The sequence below is a fragment of the Neolamprologus multifasciatus genome, chromosome 15 (assembly GCF_963576455.1).
Source record: "Neolamprologus multifasciatus chromosome 15, fNeoMul1.2, whole genome shotgun sequence".
Taxonomy (NCBI): Eukaryota; Metazoa; Chordata; class Actinopteri; order Cichliformes; family Cichlidae; genus Neolamprologus; species Neolamprologus multifasciatus.
This window is the reverse complement of record NC_140453.1, coordinates 15,098,791-15,118,625: the sequence shown is the minus strand read 5'-3', so window position 1 is coordinate 15,118,625 and position 19,835 is coordinate 15,098,791. Positions and strand designations below refer to the sequence as shown.

At 39.3% G+C, this 19,835-nt stretch overlaps 1 protein-coding gene across 12 annotated transcripts in view; it reads left to right on the top strand.

Moving 5' to 3' along the window:
- gphnb (gephyrin b) overlaps positions 1-19,835 on the top strand; it is a 109,794-nt gene that overhangs the window by 42,145 nt on the left and 47,814 nt on the right. For all 12 annotated transcript variants that reach the window (XM_085132075.1, XM_085132073.1, XM_085132074.1 and 9 more), the window contains exons 3-6: positions 4,706-4,763; positions 4,908-5,000; positions 12,048-12,142; positions 12,804-12,870. In XM_085132075.1, coding sequence (XP_084988201.1) covers positions 4,706-4,763; positions 4,908-5,000; positions 12,048-12,142; positions 12,804-12,870 — 313 coding nt within the window. The remainder of the gene's footprint in view (positions 1-4,705; positions 4,764-4,907; positions 5,001-12,047; positions 12,143-12,803; positions 12,871-19,835) is intronic.

The following is a 19,835-nucleotide window of genomic DNA, read 5'->3' as shown; positions in this document are numbered from 1 at the left end:
AATTTCATCCTTTTGAAATATTTTGGTTTATTTAAACTTTGGTTGCCCCTAGGCATGTGTGCGGCCATATTTCTTACTTTTTTTCTCACAGGTAGGTGGTAGGTGGCTAACTAAGAAGATGATGCCCCGTTTGCCCCACACACAAAGTATCATTCAAGTTAGTGGTGCACATCTGTGTTCTATGTCTATGTTTAAATAGTATACACATATTTGTGTGCAAACATGCACAAAAATATACACAGGTAGGTCTGGAAATTTTGTCTCTATATGCCACTGCAATAGATTTGAAAACATGCACTTGCAGCTTCAACTCAGGCATCACATAATGCTTCGCCAGGCCTTTACTGCAGATCTCTTTTTCATTTAAACATTTAGTTAGATCCATAAATATTTAGACAATTGCAGTTTTTTGTGATTTTGCCTCTGCGCACCACCACAGGAGATTTTAAATCAAACAGTCAAGATGTGATTGAAGTGGAGACTTTCAGCTTTAATTCAAGGCATTTAACTGAAGTCTTGCATTAACTGTTGTATAGTTACAGACATGTTTATACCTGGAACCACATTTTCTGTGGCTCAAATTGCATCGGAAAAATGAACATAATTTTAAATATAAAAATGTTTTTTAATACTTGGATGAAAATTCTTTCCAGTTTTTGACTGGATGAAGTATAGACCCCACAAACATCGCCAAATGCTGAGGTTCCTCCTATTAGATGCTCTGCCTCTGCAGACACCTTCAGTTGTTTCTTATTTGTGGGCCCTTCTGTGTTCAGTTTTGTATTTAATAACCGAAAAGCTATTATTGGGTTGACATCAGATGACTGACTTGGACACTGAAGAATATCCCCACTTAAAAACCCTTGGGTTGCAGTTTGTTTTGGGTCATTATCCATTTGCAGTGTAAAGTGCTTTTTGATAAGTGTTGCAGCATTAGGCTGAATCTGAGCAGAAGGTAAAGCTCTGTGCAAGAATTTGTCCTGCTGCTCCTATCAGCAGTCACATCATCAATAAAGACTAGTGGGCCGGGTCCACTGGCAGCTACACATACTCATTCTATAACATTGCTTCCACCTTGTATGACAGATAATGTGGTATGCTTCAGCTCATGAGCAGTTTCTCTTCTTCTCTGTAATTCTAAAGTTATAAGTTCATCTTGGTTTCATCTGGCAAAAGAAAGTTTTCCAGAACAGTGCAAGCTCTTTTTGATGTTTCCCTGCACAGTCTAATCTCGTTTTGTTAAGTGCAATCAGTGGTTTGCGCATTGTTTTAAATGCTGTATTTCCATTAGCAAAGATTTTTGTGAACTTTTTGCTTTTTCTTATCACATTATGATACACCTTCCTCCTCAAGACAGTTATTAACTTGGTCGGATGTTGTGAGGGGGTTTTTAGAAAGTCAGGAGAGAAATGTCAATCATCCACTTTACTCATCCATGTTCTTTCAGATCTTTTGGTATTGTTAAGCTGGCCAGTGTGTTCTTTCTGTATCCCGTAAAAGGCCAATGAAGTATTGTCGTCACCCCACCAGGGTGGTCATGCACTCTGTGTGGACATCCAAGCTTCTGAATGCAAAAACTGGAGAACGAAGCAACGTAGGAATTTCAAATTGATGCCACAGGTGCATCTGCTAAAAAATCTCAGTCACCTTGATCAAAGTCAGAGTTTTTCTGAAAATCTTGTGAATACGATAACTCGAGGAGGAAGTCGCCTGGGATTGTGAAATTGATACCACAGGTGCATCTGCAAAAAGTTTCAGACAAGTTGGAATTTCAGTGATATCAACCACAAGGTCAAGGTCAGATGTCAAGTGTTTTAGATAATCTTATGAATGTGATAACTCGAGAACAAGGCGACGTAGGATTATGAAATTGATACTCGTGAGTGTATCTAATAGGAGGCAGCTGTAGTATTTTCAAAGAACCAGGTTGTGGTTCATTTGGTCTCTCTTAAGGTTTTTGCTTTCTCTCTGATAGGTATACTGTATACTGATAGCATACAGTTAGTACATATTATTATAATGTAAGCAATATCCAGCTATCCATTCTTCCTATTATAAATAAAAGGCATCTACACACATCCATGTTGATGAACAGTTTCAGAACACACAATAGAGTGCATCTCTGCAATTCTAGTGGAGGCATGAACACCATTTGTCCCTCATTTGGTGTTTTCAGTGGGGTTGAGATCTGGCCTTATAGCATGTGAGTCACATTACTGTCCCCCTCATTAAACCATTGTGACAGTGACACCTCTTGTTCTATTAATCAGGGGCATTAAAGAGACCTCACCCGTTATATGACTGCCTGCTGCCCCCTTGGCCGGGTCATTCTTGAAAAAGAAACATTTAACCTCAGTTAGACTTGAATAAATAAAGGCTCTGATAATAAAATAAAGTAAAAGTTTTTACTCAGAAGGACAGATTTGCAGTGACCTTTCCTTTGAAGGGGGCGAGTCGTCACAAAAATCCCCCTCACAGCATAACAGAAGCACCGAATTGATAAAGTTGAGGTATTTCCTTTAATTTGTCTGTTTTTCATGAACATGCACCTACAGACAAATGCTCAAAAAAAAAACCATCTAGTCAACACAACATATTGTTGCTTTTGCAGACAACTGGTGTCCCCGATAGTTACAAAAAACAAAACATACATGCACGCATGCATGCACCGGCACACACAAACTCTCACGCACTCTCTCACATTGAACAACACAGCAACTGGAGGCTTCAGACAGGAGGGGTTGCCTAGGAAACGGTGGGAAGGAACCCTAGCTATTTGTGTTGAGCATATTTTCATTTGGGCTGAAACAGAGAGGCATAAAAACCCCAGGAGAGCGAGAGAGGTGATTTGTCCTGACAGCTCCTTTACTCTCCCGAGGTGTAACACAGACGCATGCACACGCATGCACAGACACATCAACAGGCAAGTGCGTGCGCATGAACACGTATACACACGCGCGCGCTCACATGCACGCGCAGATACATACAGAGATGCCAAAACCCCCACCCCTTCCGAACACATCAAGAGAAGTAAATCAGTCGTGCCATCACAGGAATGTCAGCAGGGAAGTTGTGCGGTTGTGTGTCTGTGCATGAATGCGCAAGTTAGTGGATGCTAAGTGGCCCTAAATGTGCAGTGTTACATGCAAAAGTCATTCTTAAACGATTCTTCCCGACTTCTCTGCATCTTTTGTCAGAAGCAGCTTCCCTCTGAACCTCGTGCTTCATCTTCATGCATGGTTGCTGCAGTATTTCGGTGTTGTCTAGCGGTGGCTCGTCTCACTGCTGCTCCATCGCACAGCTTGAAAACGAAGCAGAGCCAATGGATTCAGCAAATTATATTTCCAGGGCACACAATTTGTAACTCCGTGTGCGAAGAGTTAGGGTTCCCATGTGGATAAAAGTATCTGAAAGGCAGAAAAAGAGTTTTAATGTTCAGAGTTAATGGGTGTTTGTCTAAGGGAGGGTATCATAGCGTTTAAGTGTCTGATGCGGAGGGGAGACATCATGCAGAAGTCTCCCAAAATAGTGCTGGTTTTTATGTATGTAATACTTATGTAAAAGTATTACATAAGGGGGTGTCTGTGTAGAGCCTTCACCTTGAGCCTGGGGTTGTTTTTTTCTTGCCTTGTTTTGGGTTTTTTTCCTAGTGCGGTACTGAAACTAACCACAGGAGGTCACTGTGGCTCGCTCTTAAACTGAAGCACAGCCCTGTCCTTGACAGAGCTCCTTCCTCACTGGGTCATCCTGTGGAATATCCTTTCAGGAAGGGATGTTCAAGGGCATTCTCTCTCTGGACATTTTTGGTGCTGTAAAGCTGTGTCTCTCGCTCCTTCCTGCCTCTGTTTTCAGTCTCGTAGACTGTTTTCATCTCCTTCACTTTGCCCACATTTAAAATACATCCTGAGAGTCTCTGTCTTCTCTTCTGTATTTTCTCCATCAGTGTGTCCACAGCTGTGTTGTGTTTTTTTTTGAATGTGTAATAATGGTGTAGGCCTTATTCTAAAGGCCAGTGGTAGCTGAAGGACAGAGGATGAACCTATCTAAAAATATGCCACATTTTCATTTCTGCTTTTTTCAACCAATACTTTCTGCTTTACTGCTTTGGGAAATACATAAGAGATTGTATAATATTAGTGTAATATTGTATAATAGCTTTAGCCTGCTGTTTTGCAAAGGCTTGTGTATGTAAATGATGGACAACATCCGCTTGAGTTTGCAGATTTCCTTTGTGAAGTTTCTTGTTGATTATAAACCAGGCGTCACAAAGAATGCAGTGAATATGATGCACACTTACTTTCTTCACTTTCTTTGATCGCAAGGTAGAAATTTTCTTCAGTAATCTAAATGGGACTGAAATTTACAAAGTGAACATCAGGAAGTATTAAAAAAAAACTGAATTAGTGATTAAGACCAGAAACTCATTAGGAAAATGTTTTTCTGTGTCAATAAATCAAATGAGAAGTAGGGTGATTTCCACATGGACTCCTATACCACTGGACTTTTTTCAGTGAACAGAGAATTTGCTTCCTGCTGGCCAGGCAGTTTCCCAATGGCTTCCCTTTTTGGACCTTGAAGCCAAGAATATCGTAATACAGACTTATGGTATATACTGAGTGCATAGATTTTTTTTTTACCTCACTCTGGTGAGAGGTGAACATGGATTACTGCTTTGTGATCAAATCATTATTTCTACCTTTTACAGGTTGGGTGGTATGATCGCGGCCTACAAGATAGTACCTGATGAAATTGATGAAATTAAGGTAACTGCCATCTATTTAATGTATACCTTTATTACAGGATATGTGTTTTTTGTTTGTTTGTTTGTTTTACTTTGCTGTTTATCTGGATAGGTCGATACCACGGTGAGCAGTAATTTGTACTCGCATGTGTGTTCTTTCTATCAGGAGACACTGGTGGACTGGTGCGACGAAAAGGAACTCAACCTCATTCTCACCACCGGAGGCACCGGCTTCGCCCCCAGAGACGTCACACCAGAGGTTAATATACACATTTTTTTATGAACACGTGTCATTCGAGTCATGCAATGAATTTACGCGTAATACATAATGACGTACTGCACTATAGTATTCAGGTGCTTTAAACTCTTAATGCTGACTTTGGAGTAGCTAGTATGGGTGTCATGGCACAAGATCATGGCTAAGCACTTCACTATGCATGCATCTTACTGAAGCTGTTTCTCAGTGTTATTATTTACTGCGTTCACAGGCTGTATGAATAAGAAGTTCTCCCCATGTTTATGTCGGTTCTCTCTGGGTACTGTGGCTTCTTCTTGTAGTCCAAACACGTGCATGAAGTTAGATTAACCTGTAATTCTAAATTGTGCTTACGGGTGAATGTGAGCACGAATGATTGTCTGTCTCTTTGTGTTAGTCCTGCAATAGATTGGCGACCTGTCCAGGGTGTACCCTGCCTTTTGCTTTATGGCAGGCAGCTGGGATAAGCTTTAGTCCCTCGGCAGCCCTGAATTGGATAGAAAGCGGAAGAAGATGAATGGTTATCCTCTTGATTTAATAATCCATGCTTCTGTCTGTGTTTACATTCAGGAACTGAGTTGCTGCCCTTTGTTTTTGTATCGCTTCTCTCAGTAATGCAATGAGGGGGTCAGTGGTGCAGGTGCAGAAGAGGGCAAAGGCACACCAGAATGTTTTTTGCATTGGGAATTTGGTCTTGGTTTTAGAGCAATGACACGTGTGCTAACTCATGAAAATGCTTCACAAATCACATTTTATTGCTTGCAGTATTTCATAACTGTAAAATTAGGTTTAGGGTTGAGCTGAAATACAGCTAGAAACATGTTACATAAGAATGAGCGGGGACAGCTTGAGTTGAAATATGGGCACTGTTTTCTCTAAGAGGTCGTATAAGGCAAATAAGGTCATACTACTAAAACACAAGAATGATTGCAGCATATTGACACGTAACGGAGCTTTAGAGGGTAGCGGATTTAAAAGGCAGGTGTTTCTTTTTGCTGCACGTGCTATATTCAGAGAACTGCAGCATTTTTATACAGATCACATACGGGTGTTGCAGCACTGATAAACACACAGTGTAATTAGCCCCAGAGTCAAATGGGAAATAAGAGGTAAGATTCTTCTTGACTCCCTTTGAAAAACTGAATAAATAAATGTGCTGTGCTGTTGATAACTCAGAGATAATGGGTGGCATGTGGCATTATGGCTGCACGGGGAGGTTTTTTTTCTGCTTATGTGACAACATGAGGCCATAGCAGTTCCCAAATTCCCAAGTTCCCTAAACACAATTAAGATTTCATTTTTGTGTCCAGAATCAGTTAATTTAGTTAATTTAGATCAGATTATTCACAAAGTATGACATTGTGTTCACAGTTCTTGTATTTGAAGAGTATTATTACACAAATCAACAGTAAAACTTGGATTTTAGCTCATAACTTTACACCATGATACTTGCCTCCATCAAAATGCAAAATACACAGTTTTTGTTTACTTCTTTTAAATCCATGAAATCAGTAATGGGGGAAATTCTCTGTTTGAAATTAGCCTGAACAACTTTATTTAGCAGTTACAGAAGCAACTGCGCTCACTAGACACTTCATTAGATACAGGTTGCTTATAGCTGTTTGGACCCCCGATTGTCTCCATAACTGCTTTTTCATTAGCTGGGCCCATGTCCTCTTTTTAGGTTTGACAGCGTTTTAGTGGTAAAGGTGAATGGCTTGGACATGACTTGAGCTGCGGTTTGGGGAAAGCCTCGAAGGGGACTGGCGGCGGCTCCCAGGCCTGGCAGATCCCCATGTACTAAATAGAAGTGAAGAAGTTAACGAATTGAAAAGAGGGGGGGAAGGTGGGGCATTTAAACGAGAGTGAACAGAACTGGGGGAACCGATATAGATGAGAACCAGAGGGAGCGTGTTTGGAGGCGTGGTCCTGCTCCTTAAATTCTGATACATAATCTCCAAAATTCTTTATGCACAGATTCAACAAGTTGATGGAAACATTCCTCACCGATTTTGGTCCTTGTTGACATGACAGCATCACACAGTTTCTGCACATTTGTTGGTTGCACATCCCGTTGCAACATAGGAGATGGGTACACTATGATTATAAAGGAAAGGTCATGGTCAACAGTAATACTTGAGTATATTGTGATGGTTAAACCATGCTTAGTGTGTAGTAGGGATCCCAAAGTATGACAAAATAATGTCCCCTACGACTAACAGTGTGAACTGTTGATACAAGGCAGGATGGCGCCATGCTTTCATGTTGTTTACGTCAAGTTCCGAGCCTACCATTCAAATGTCACAGCAGATATTAAGACTCATCAGACCAGACAATGTTTTTACAGTCTTCTGTTGTCCAATTTTGGTGAGCCTGTGTTTTAATTGTAGCCTCAGTTTCCCGTTCTTGGCTGTATGGTCTTCTGCAGTACACATTGTGCTTTCACAGATGCTCTTCTTCATAACGAGTGTTTATTTGAGTTACTGTTGCCTTTCTTTGAACTTTAAAAAGTCAAGCCATTCTCTTTGTCTTTTTCTTGGGGTTTATTTTTGAATATTGTAGCCTAGACAGCGGAGCACACAGGAAAGAGAAAGAGCAGAGGGAACAACAAACAGGAAATGACCCTCTTGGGTGACCGTTCAGCTGCCACCTGAGTCTAGCTGTTGTCCTCTGACTTTTGCACCAAGTGATTTTTCTCCCAGAGAACTGTTGCTCACTGGACATTTTCTCTTTTTCAGACGATTCTCTGTAACCCCTAGAAATGGTTGTGTGAGAAGCTCCCAGTTAGATCAGCAGTTTTGTAAATACTTAGACCAGCCCATCTGGCACCAACAACTATGTGACAAGTCACTTAAATCACCCTTCTTCCCCATTCTCATGCTCAATTTGACCATGTCTACATTCTCAAATGAGTTGCTGCCCTGTGATTGGCTGATTGCTCTAGCGTTAACAAGCTTGGGGAACAAGTGTACAAAGTTGTGGTTGAGTGTATGTTGTCAGTGCACAGTCAGAAAAGGGTTTGTTGTAGTTTTTGCTACAGCCATATATATATATATTTTTAATTATTTATGAGTAGTTGTCGTTACTGTATCAAAAACATATAGCTTGATTTCAGCCAACATGAAGTAAGTTTTTAGTGTTATATTTTATTGGAATCCATATTCATGCACGTGTAAATAGAGCCTAGTGTGAAGGCTGTGCACAAAGTCTTTTGTCTTTGCATGCAGTCAGCAAACCTCTCAGTATCACACTCACCAACACAAAGGCAGACAAGCAATCTGTGGTTCTCAGCAGTATCATTGGTCCTCATCAATCACGGGAGACAGCAGCAACCTTCCTGGAAAAGGAAATACGCATACACGCTGTAGTCACTGATAATACTCGCTATCTGATTCAACCCTGCATGCTGGAAACAGTCATATCTTTCTGTTTGTCTCTATGTTTGAAGGCTGTACATGACACATGTAACTGCTCTGACTTGCTTTTAGTTATAACAGAAGTAATTTCCTTACCCTGTACCTGCTTTCAAATGCTTAAAAAGATGTGTAAGTGTGAATCTCATCTTAGCTGTAAGTGTTAATTTATTCTTAAACACTACATGTTACTGAATTTTACATCGCATCCATTACTGACTATAATAATCCCTGTCTCAGCTCTCTGAATGCTAATAAATCCTCATCTGATCAGCTTGTTCTTCATCTACATTTATCAGCATTAGCTGCCAAATCACTAGAGTAATATATATAATATATTCTTGGTCAATCCATGCATCTATCCATCAAGACAGTTAATGCTGAATGACTGTAAAGTCAAACCTGAACTGACTAGGCATTAATTGTTTTATTGACAATGTTTGTTTGCATTATGGAGAAGATGGTGTGTGAGTCTTACTTGCTTTTTAAGGACGTGAACAGCAGAAGTGTAACTGAGTTACTGTATATTTCATTGCTAGTACTCTGTCTTGTAGATGTGCTGCTATCCGACAAGTCCTTTTTCTTTATGAAAACCATACATTACCAAGCATCTGCTTTTCTCTGCTTCACTCTGCTTTTTTCTACCTTTTATGGTGTTTTTATGTCTTTTTACTGGCTTTGTTACCTCTGCCAAGCAGGATATGTTTTTGGTAGAGTTTTCATGTGTCATTCTTTCTGAAAACGTGATAGCCCGAAAAGTTTAGAACAAATTCTAATAAAACTTTGTTGACATGACCCCAGTTGACACAATCTATTCAAATTTGCCTAACCCTAACCCATCAGGATGTTCAGGGTCAACTTAATGATTTATTGAAAACTTTAAACTATTGTTCTTAAAAATGTGGTGTGTATTGTCAATATATAGAAAGTACTGCATGAGGATTTAAAATGTCATGTCACATTTGACCTTTAACCCCTCCTACAAGATTAATATTGTTGATCTGAATATCTTAAGCAATAATAATGCTATATAGACCAATTTTAAACTATCTTACTGCAATACTTTGTGTTGACAACATATAGGTGTAAAGGTAGTAATATATAGGGATTATAAAATATCCCATTATGTGATATGTTATATATGTTATGTGCACTACAGTAAAAATTTACAACTGTTTAAATACATAACAGTTTAAAAACATGATCAATGTTCCTTAATATGCTTTTTTTTAAACAAAAAATAAAACAACAAAAACAATGAAATGAATGCTACAGATTTACTGCATCCACATAAATGCACAACTTCTGTCAGGTATATTAAAATGGGTTTCAACAGCACAAATAATAAAAACCTGCACTTTGCACTTGTTTTTACTTCACTACAAACATCTTAAAGTACAGTTAAAAAGAAGAAGAAAACAAATGCATACAAAATACAATGCTGTTCCCGTAAAAGTAAATACTGCCTGGAGAGTTAGCTGCCTGGGTGGAGGTTTATACTCTCGGAGTGCTTCTTGGATTTTTATGTACTCGCAGCTCAAAAAGCTTAAAACTGCCTTCTGTAGCTTCATTCCCCTTCATTTTATATGATCACCAAAGACAAACAGGCTTCCTATTAGTTTGCATTTCTCTAGTCTTATTGACCACCTGTGTTACTAGGAGTAAGATTCACCCATTCACTCATACAGCCATTTATTCTTTGTATACATACATGCACATTGATGGATGCATCAAGGACAACTTGGCGTTTAGTATCTTGTCAAAGGCTACCCCAGTACTCGGATTTGAGGACCAATTACGCATTGTCCATGGAATAAAGAAACCTTACGTACGGGTCGGTATTTATCCGGATTTATAGCTTTCTTTTGTTCAGTGTATACATTGTGAGTTCTTCAACCTGCACTTGCCATCATATACTGTCATCTCATACTGTCAAAATACTGTCAAATACATATCCATTAAAAAACAACAAAATCACATATTATTTTGTCTATAAGTGAAGAAAAACGTGTAAAATCTGGCAGAGTTCATCAAAAGCTTGCCACAAAAATATTTGTGGAGTGGAACATCAGGCATACATCTCCGCCTTCTTGATTCTGCGTGATGTATTCGATGAAGTATGAGTCGAGCTTAACCCCTCACTGTCTCCATCCTTCCCTCTTGTTTCTCATTCACTCTTCCTCAGTTCCCTCCCACACTCTTTCCCTTCTCCTCATCTCTCTCCCTTCCCTCCCTCCCTTCCCTCTCCTCTCCTGAGTCCAAGCCTGAGATGCTCATCAGTGGCTCCTCTCCTTTGAAGTTCTTCCTCTCCCCTCTCCCTCGCTAATGGTGCGTTTGAAGTGTCACTCAACTCAAGGCCCCTACACACACAGCTGGAGGACCAGGCATTTTTTTTGCCATCTATCTGTCAGGAATGTGCTGCATCAACTTTGATCCCATAAACATATCTGTGTACTAAAAAATTAAAATCAAATATTTTAATAAAGAGCTGTTTCCACCATATAGCCTTTAATCTGTCTGACTTGCATATTATGGGCAACAACGAGATACTATTCATTTTTTATATATATTATTTTTTTCCTATAGTAGTTTTTGCTTAGGCAGCAAAAGTCTGTACAAAAGTATTGAACCACCAATCATTTCTTGATATTTTGCAGACTTTTTAAGTGGTCTTGAGTAAAAGTTCTCTTGGCTTTTTTTGAACATTGGTACCTGACCACTGTCCAATTGTTTTATGCCACTTAACACTCACCTATCAATCAGTTAAGTGTAAAAAAAAAAAGCACAACTCAAGAGATGAAGCCATGTTGTGCCCACACATACCAGATAATGTGTCTTTAGGCACCCTGTTACTTGCAGCCTGTCAAAACATCATTTGTTCCGTTTGTTTGATTAAATCTGCAAAAACAAAAAAAACTTTACACAGTTTGATAAGCATAAAATAGTATTTTCACACCAACAAGTTGATTCCCAAGCAGCTGTTAAAGTTTTTGAGGAAACTGGATGAGTTCAGAAGCAAAGAAAGGATGGCACGCCTAATAAACAACTACAACAGATGAACAGTATCTGAAAGTAATGATCTTAAGAAATGGGAAGAAATCCAGCAAAGACCTGACGCAGGACATGAGAGATGCACCTGGCCCTTTGGCTGACATCATGGGAATACAGTTGGTTTATGTTGTTATTGATTTGTTTAGTTATATTTGCAATTTCTCGCATCAACACTTCAGAGGCTTCTGCTAAGAGCTGGGTTTAGACAAAGGTGCTGCCAGATTAGAGTATGCACACTGTAAATTCATTTGGCAATTGTCCGCTGTGCTCTTATATTGGTTAGGAGGTGAAAGGCTATTTAAGTCTGATAAGACTGGATTGGATGTTTGCCTTCTCGTGTGCAGCTCTGTCATGCTATGCTATGCCACTGATTAGAGTCAGTAGCAGCTAAACACTTTCAAGCATGCAGGTGTTTACCGCAATCAGATCTTTACAGCGTATAATATAATTTCAGTGTTTCCCCTAATGAATATTGCTCCAGTTTGCTCAGAGAAGGTACAGCAGCAATGTTTTTAGTTGACATGGCATGGCTCGCATGGTTGGCTGGACAATGATCACACTAACAACTCTCCTCCTGTCTCTCCAGGCCACTAAGGAGGTGATAGAGCGCGAGGCTCCAGGGATGTCTCTGGCAATGCTGATGGGATCTCTCAACGTCACACCACTAGGCATGCTTTCCAGGTCAGACGCATTTTAGTACAGACAGCACAGCAGAATCACACACACCAGAGTTATTATAACACTGCAAGTAATTTTTATTTCATTTTGATTTTTGTTTTCAATTAAGTTTAGTTAAGTTTCCAGTGAAGTTCGATTACGAGTGGATTTCTATTTTTTGTTTCGGTTTTATTGTTTGAAAATCTTTAGTTTCAGTGTTAGTTTTAGTCTTTTTCATTATTAGTGTCTATGTTCTAGGACTTATGTCAGAGGAAACATTTAGGAATGTCAGTGAATATGTTACGACAAAACACTTTTTATTTTCATTTCATTATTTAATTCTTTTATCACCCTAACATGGGGAAAGTTTTCCCTTCAAAGTGATTCCAAGCTCAGGTTAAACTGCAGCTCAGCTAATGTTAAAATGTCCTGTGAATCTGACAATAAAATTACTGTATTTAGAAGTGTTCAAGGCAGGTAATTAGGCAGGTTTTTTTTAGTAGACCCTCTTTCCTCATGGTTAAGAAGACCATAACACTTCTTTTATTTTTATCACTTGATTTAAGGAGATTTGGGTTTTACAGTGAAAGAAGAGCGGCACCCACATTTGTCACTATAATTGAGCGTATTTCTCACAGCACTTTGTTCCGCTGTATTCATTAAAACTTTCTCTGTCTGTTTACAGACCTGTGTGTGGTATCCGAGGGAAGACACTTATTATTAACTTACCAGGAAGCAAGAAAGGTTCCCAGGTAGGAGACACCGCAAGCATCCATTACATGGATGTAAAAAACAGACAAACAAAAAAAACAGACTCACCTGAAGTAAGAGAGGAACATTCATATTTATGTGGTTCAAATATATACTGTACATCGCAATCTGTGTGAAAGCTTCCTAGAGTGAGACCGTTACAGTTTTTAAAGCCAGTGCTGGCAGACGCAGAAACACATTTAAAAGGTTTAGACACAAAAGGGGATGCCGAGTTGAGGGGTCCAAGTAGTCGGTGGTCTCTAGCTATTGAAGGCAACCAAGCAGGGTATGCAAACTTGAGAGGAGAATCACAGGCGGGCAGGGAAGCTGACAGTTTGCTGGCACACATATAGTCTAGCAGACAAAGAGAGCTGAATTACAAAAGTAAAAATCACAATAAGGACTAGGAAACAATAGAAGAGCCCACAGGTGATACTTGACAATTGAATTATTATATGTGAGAGCTGATTTCGGTGTGTGTGTGTCTGTGTGTGTGTGTTTGTGTGTGTGTGCGTGCGTGCGTGCGTGCGTGCGTGCGTGCGTGCGTGCGTGCGCGCACACCTGTCTCTCTGTCTGTCATTCTGTCAGGCCAGTATGAATGGTCTGTTTAAGGTCATGCCAAAGGAACTCAATCAGAGTCCGAAAGTCCGAAATTGTAACTAGGGATTTTTTTGTTTTGTTTTGTATTGTTTTTTTTAGCCTTTTAAGCCCTATGCTGGTATTTTTTGGACTGTTGTCCTACTGCCCAAGTGCTCTTGAGCTTGCCAGACATTCTCCTTTTCTAGTAGAGAGCAGAATTTACGATTGCATTAAATATGGAAAATCGTCCAGGTTGTCCAGCAGCGAAGTAGCCCCACTTCCACCACCATGTTTGATTGCTGGTATGATGTTCTTTCTATCAAATGCTGTGTTAGTTTTACTCCAGATGTAATGGGACTCAAACCTTCCACAAAGTTCAACAAGAATATTTTCCCAAAAGTCTTGGGGATCATCAAAATGATTTTTGGCAAATCAGGAAATAAAAACAGGAAGGAGGCTTTTTCACTTTTTCACGTATTTTCATATATATATATATATATATATATATATATATATATATACACACCCTGGTTTGGAGCAGGTTGTGTTTATTTTTACTTAAAAATGGGCTGCAAGCTTTCATTTACGCTATGCTTCTGTGCTATACAGATTCTCTGCTGAACACGTCTTTCATACATCCAAACTTTTAAGTCTTATCTTACCGACACCGCAGAATGAAGCACTCCTGCAAAGTCGCCGCAGCACAAACTGTAATACATCACTGTCACTGGAATTTGCATGCATTCTTTTTGTGATGCTGAAAATGCGTGAATATGTTTTTATGCGTGATCCTAATGCCCTGCTAAATCTTTTTTTCCACACTGTTGGAACTGTAGCATTTGTAGGCTAATATTTAATTTAAAAAAATTTTTATCTGACCTGTAAAACCTAGTTGCTCCAGATCATTAGACCTCTTTGCATATGACATGTTTGCTTACTGCCAACCAAGAAAACATATTGTAAAATATTTTAGTTAGTCCATGTAGAGTTAGAAATTTGGAGCTTAGTGAATTATTCTTGAACAGTTACTGTATCCAACTGTGTTTGTTTCAAATTTTAGGCTGACCTTTCTGTGCAAAATACCTCTTTTGAAACGAGCAGAGTTCATGGTAGTGCTTCTGGTTATTTACTGTTGTAGCTAGTTTGCTATGACCTGTTTGCCTGAACAGCATTAGCTTAATGTTGTAACACCTAAAGCTCATCTTATGTTGGATTCTGCACACTGTTGCGTTTACTCATTACCCCTGTGCGTGTAAACACCAGGTGCACCATTTGTATATGGATTTGTTGTTGCATGGTGTAGTTGTGTGCCTCTGTCTGCTCGGTTTGAATGATTGATTACTTCTGTGCAGACTGATCTGCAGGTGGACTTTGGTGTTTGTGTTGTCATGGTAAGCCCACATTGATGTTTTAATGTTTCTATGTTTTGATTTGCTTTAATATAAAGGTTAGCACATCTCTGGACAACCTTACTTAAATGTCAAATGAGTGAAAATTGCAAATTGGGGACTCTATAAATTTTATCTCTGTGAGTAGTGGGTGAGACTTCATGTATAGCTGGCATCGTCTGTGCAAACTACTGGTAACCGCAGCAATCTGCTACCGAACGAATCAATCACTAGAAGGCTTTTGGTCCAGCATTAGATACCTCTTTGTGATCAAATTCACTTAATGACGGTGATCAGACACTCCGACTAGGCAACCTGTGCAAGTGCCTTGTGATTGAAGTGGTCACCCAGAGCTTGAGGATATTGCATACTCATCTCCTGGATGTCACAAGGATGTTACTGTTCTACTTTTAACTTAGTGTAAATGAGCCATTACACTGATTGCATTACTTCTAAGTTGATAAGCAGAATCTTTACAAAGAGCTTCTAAGCAACGACAGGCTCCAAACTCATTAGAACTCAGAAACTCATTAAACCAGTAGTAAATACAACTGCAATCACTGATACAAAAGTCAGAAAACCTGTGATCACTGAAAGATAATCAAATACACCTGTGATTACTAGTAGGTCTATTTGCATGAACATGAAAATGTCCTTTGTATACCAGAACTGTCTGAACTTTAGTTCTGCGGGTTGCATTAGCATGGCTCCACACGGAAAAAAATTTCTAGAAAAGTCTGATTTTTAGACCTTACAAAGGACAGAAAAGGATGCAGGAGACTTGGTGAACAGATAAAAAGCAGGGGAAACACGACAACAACAGTATGAGCAGTAAAGAAACAAGCCATGGCGACACGGCGCAACTTGCTTCCTCTCTCTTTACCTCAAAACTGTACGATATAATTAGCCATTTTTAACTACTTTTGATTTTCCCTCCACAGTTCACCTTTAAAAACTATTTACTTTGCCTTGTTTGGTATCGTTCTTTTCGGCACAACCTTATGTGTCTGAATTTACAGTTATGTTTTCATTTTGACAAACTGTATTAACACAACTGATCTAAAATCACAAACATGTTTAAAGAATCATATTTCATAACCTTAAATATAAATATAAATTGTCAATTTTAAAATCATATGCACAAGTTTTGCAAACAAAGTTATTTGCATCCATTTACCTTTTACCCTTTTTAAAATAACCATTTCAAACTATTTACAGAAAAATCAGCTGTTCTGCATTGAATAAGATGCCACACAAATTATTTGTGCCACTACAAAAACATAATTTGTGTCCACTATAAAGTGTACTTTTTTTATTGATCCCCGTGGGGAAATTCCTCTCTGCATTTAACCCATTCACTCAGTGAAGCAGTGGGCAGCCATCGGGCGCCTGGGGAGCGGTGTACTTCAGGGTAGCTGTTCAGGGGAATCGAACCCCCATCTTCTCTACCTACTGAGCTATCCCTGCCCTATGGGAGAACATCACAGCCTGATACCTGTAGGTCTGACAACAGCAGGTGTATCACTGCTCCTGTTTCTACCTGGAGACAGCAGTCACCTCATTGTTCTGACACACAACACAAAACTATCCACAACGCTACACACTAACTACACAAGACAACACATTAACTACACACTCCAAACACGCTAAACGTCACAATTCTCTCACATCTCAAAACTCGCTCTCTCTCTCTTTTTCTGCTGTCTCTCTCTCTCTCTCTCTCTCTCGCCGTCACTCCTAAAACTTCCCCTGTTTGTTTGTTTTTTCTCTCTCTCATAAGCAGAGAGTAATTGCTAGCACTGTCCTTAGTAAACCCGACTAAGCTATTGAGGAAAAAACGCCGCGTATATATTGTGTATCATGACTCTGGTTTTACATGGCCTATCAACACAATTTAAAAACTGGTATCTATCACCTTGTTGTTTTGTCTTTAAGTGGTCATGTGATTAGCTTACCACGACTACTTCATTATTCTTCAGTCAAACAGCAGCACTCATGCGATTGTTTTGCCCCCTTAGCTCCAGGTGTTGTGCTAGACAGTGATCGTGATTACTGTCTGCGGGAGCGCGCGCAGCGGCTTAAAGCTGTAGCGCCCAGATTACTTACAGCTACTTCCGTGCAACTGATATAAGATGCGGTAAGCTGAACACAGCTTCAACCTGTTTGTTGAAAAATAGTAACGGACCGCATTTTCTTGTGAATAACTGTAACGGTGTTGTAACGATAGGAATAGTAATTAGTTAGATTACTTGTTACTGAAAAAAGTAACGCCGTTACTTAGAATGCCGTTATTCCCATCACTGTACATGAATGTGTTTTCACCTACTGCTGTCTCCTTCTCGACCTTCTTCACCCTCTCCTCCTTGCTCACCTGCACATCTATCTCTGTCTCGTTACACGCCCGCGTCTCCTGATCGATTTTAGTATTTCTTTCAATCAATTACACCACCTCTCCCCATCTGCTGCCATATTAGTGTCTCCCTCAACAAACTTCAGTTAAAGTTAATGGTACAGGAAGCCCATTGCGGGCTTTTATTACAGATAAAAGATAACAGGGATGTCCAGCTGAGCCAGCCGGACGAAGCCCCTTGTGTCCGACTGTCAGCTGCATACCTTTTAGCTCCTCATTTAGTCTCTTTGGCCTCATTTATACTGCAGATATAATCCAAAGCATGTCCATTTACAGCATTTACATATCAAGTTTTCAGCTAAATACTTTAGAGCTTTCTTTTTTTTTTTTGTACAGTGAATTATTAATATGTGTTGTTGATGCTTTAATTCTGTCTCCACTGTAAAGAGACTTTGAAATAATGGTGATGAGAACATGGTTTTACCCTCAGAGCCAGTAAGCTGGTAGTCTTCTGTGGACTGTGTTCTGTAACTGCTTTTTATAAATACATTCTGACTAAAGTAGAAATACTTTTGATATGAAAATGACATGAAAGGGTGCTCCAGTGATTTGCCGGTGGCACTTTTTTTTATGTTTCAATAATCACAAGACATAAAAAAACAGAAGCAGCAAACGGGCAGTTATTGACGTGAAGCTTGGAAATCGGTATCTTCCATGATGCTGCTCAGTAGCATCCTACTTTTGGACTCTTGTGACAACCTTGTTATGCTTCCTTCTGGGTGCAGTATTACCATTTTGCTTAGGCATCATAATTTAGGCAACAGTGTTTTTCTTCTCACATCTAGCCTAATAGAAGCTTTATATGTTAGATTCAAACTGTAATTGATAGGAAACTGATTATTACCATATAACTGCAGGTTGCTGTTGCTCTCTTCCCCCAAATTTCCCTTTGTGTTGGAGTGTGGAGACATGTTATGTATTCTCAAACTGTGCTACTTAAGTGCTACATAAAAGAATAACTTAGCAAAAGTTACACTACAGTTGGAAAGTGAACAATTTTATTTCTTTCATTTCATGCTGACTTCATCATTAAAATATATGCTAATAATATTGTTGGTAACAATGTTTCAAACCATAGTGAGAAAGGCATTTCTGCACAGTGCAATGACATTTTTGTCCAGTGGACGAATTTTGTTTCAGTTTCTTACTGAAAGCAAAACCCGCAGAGCTGATGCAAATTAATTTAGCTATACATGGATTTACACCTTCTTATTGTAGCCATACACTGTTTAACATTTTCACCTCTCATTTCTGACAACTAATCATTTGAATTCCTTTTTGTTTTATCTATGCGTGTACAGTCATGAGCACAGTCCATGATAGAATAGTCTTTCTAGCTGAGGCCTCACATTTGACTCAAGAATATTTGGTCTAGAAGATGCTTTGTGGTCGACTTAATATCTGCAAGGTGTCCTAGTCCTGTAGCTGCAAAACAAGCCCAAATCATCACCACCCAACCACCATGATTGACAGAATGTGGTGTTTGTGCTGATATGTTGTGTTTGGATTTTACCAAATGTGGTGCCAAACATTTCTACTTTTTCTAATCTGTCCAAAGGAAATTGTTTGAGTTGTGCACAAGATTTGACTTTGTTCAAATCTTGTGGTGTGTCCAGATGCGACTTTACAAATCTAAGCCATGCTGCATGTTCTTTGTAGAGATTTTCTCCATTAGCATTTAACATGCTAGCTGAGGCTTTAGAGTCTGAGATGTAGGCTTTGTGTTTTTTGCAATCTCTTAGCATTACACAGTCTGTTTTTGGAGTAATTTTGCTACCACTATCTTCCACTTCTGGGAAGATTGTGGCATTATATTAACACACACCTGAATGATCCAGACAACCAAACTGCCAAAACCTCTACATTTGCTGGTTATAAATTAATGCATGGAAAATATGCAAAAGCTTTATTTTTCACAGACTGGGTGTATCCACTGTACTGTACAGAAGTAATTACATTGTTGAACAATGTAATTACTTAGCTATGGTGGGAAAGAAGAATTTCCTTTTAAAAGGAAGACCCTTCAGCAGAGCAGACCAGATGGGGCACTATGTATCAAGTCTGGTTGAGTGATAAAGCGAAAGAGAAGTGAAAAATGTTGCATGGATGTTGAACTTTCAGCTATCAGCCCCCTCACCTGTGGAAACAGCTCCCAGTTGTGGTTCAAGAGGCAGATAATCTCTCTACTTTTTAGATTATGCTTCAAACTTTAATTTTTTAACAGATTTTAGAGATGGAGCTGTATTAGGTGGCCCTGTATCGTCCCTTACTTATGTTACTATAGGCTCAGGCTGCTCATACATTATACATTAAGATTATTTTTTTCTCACCTCCACAAGTTTCTACCATTATGCATTTGCAAGCCACCACTGGCTCCCATAGTTTATGTTTTGTCTTTGACTATCCATGCACTTCTTTTTTCACTTTTCTTTCTTTCATTCATCAACCAGACTTGATAGATGGCTCTCCATTCAGTCCTGTCTTCTGAACGGTTCTTCCTTTATAAAAACGGGGTTCTTCCTGGCCACCATCACCAAGTTTTATAATAAATATTAATCATTTATAGGCATTATAATATTTACTTACAGGG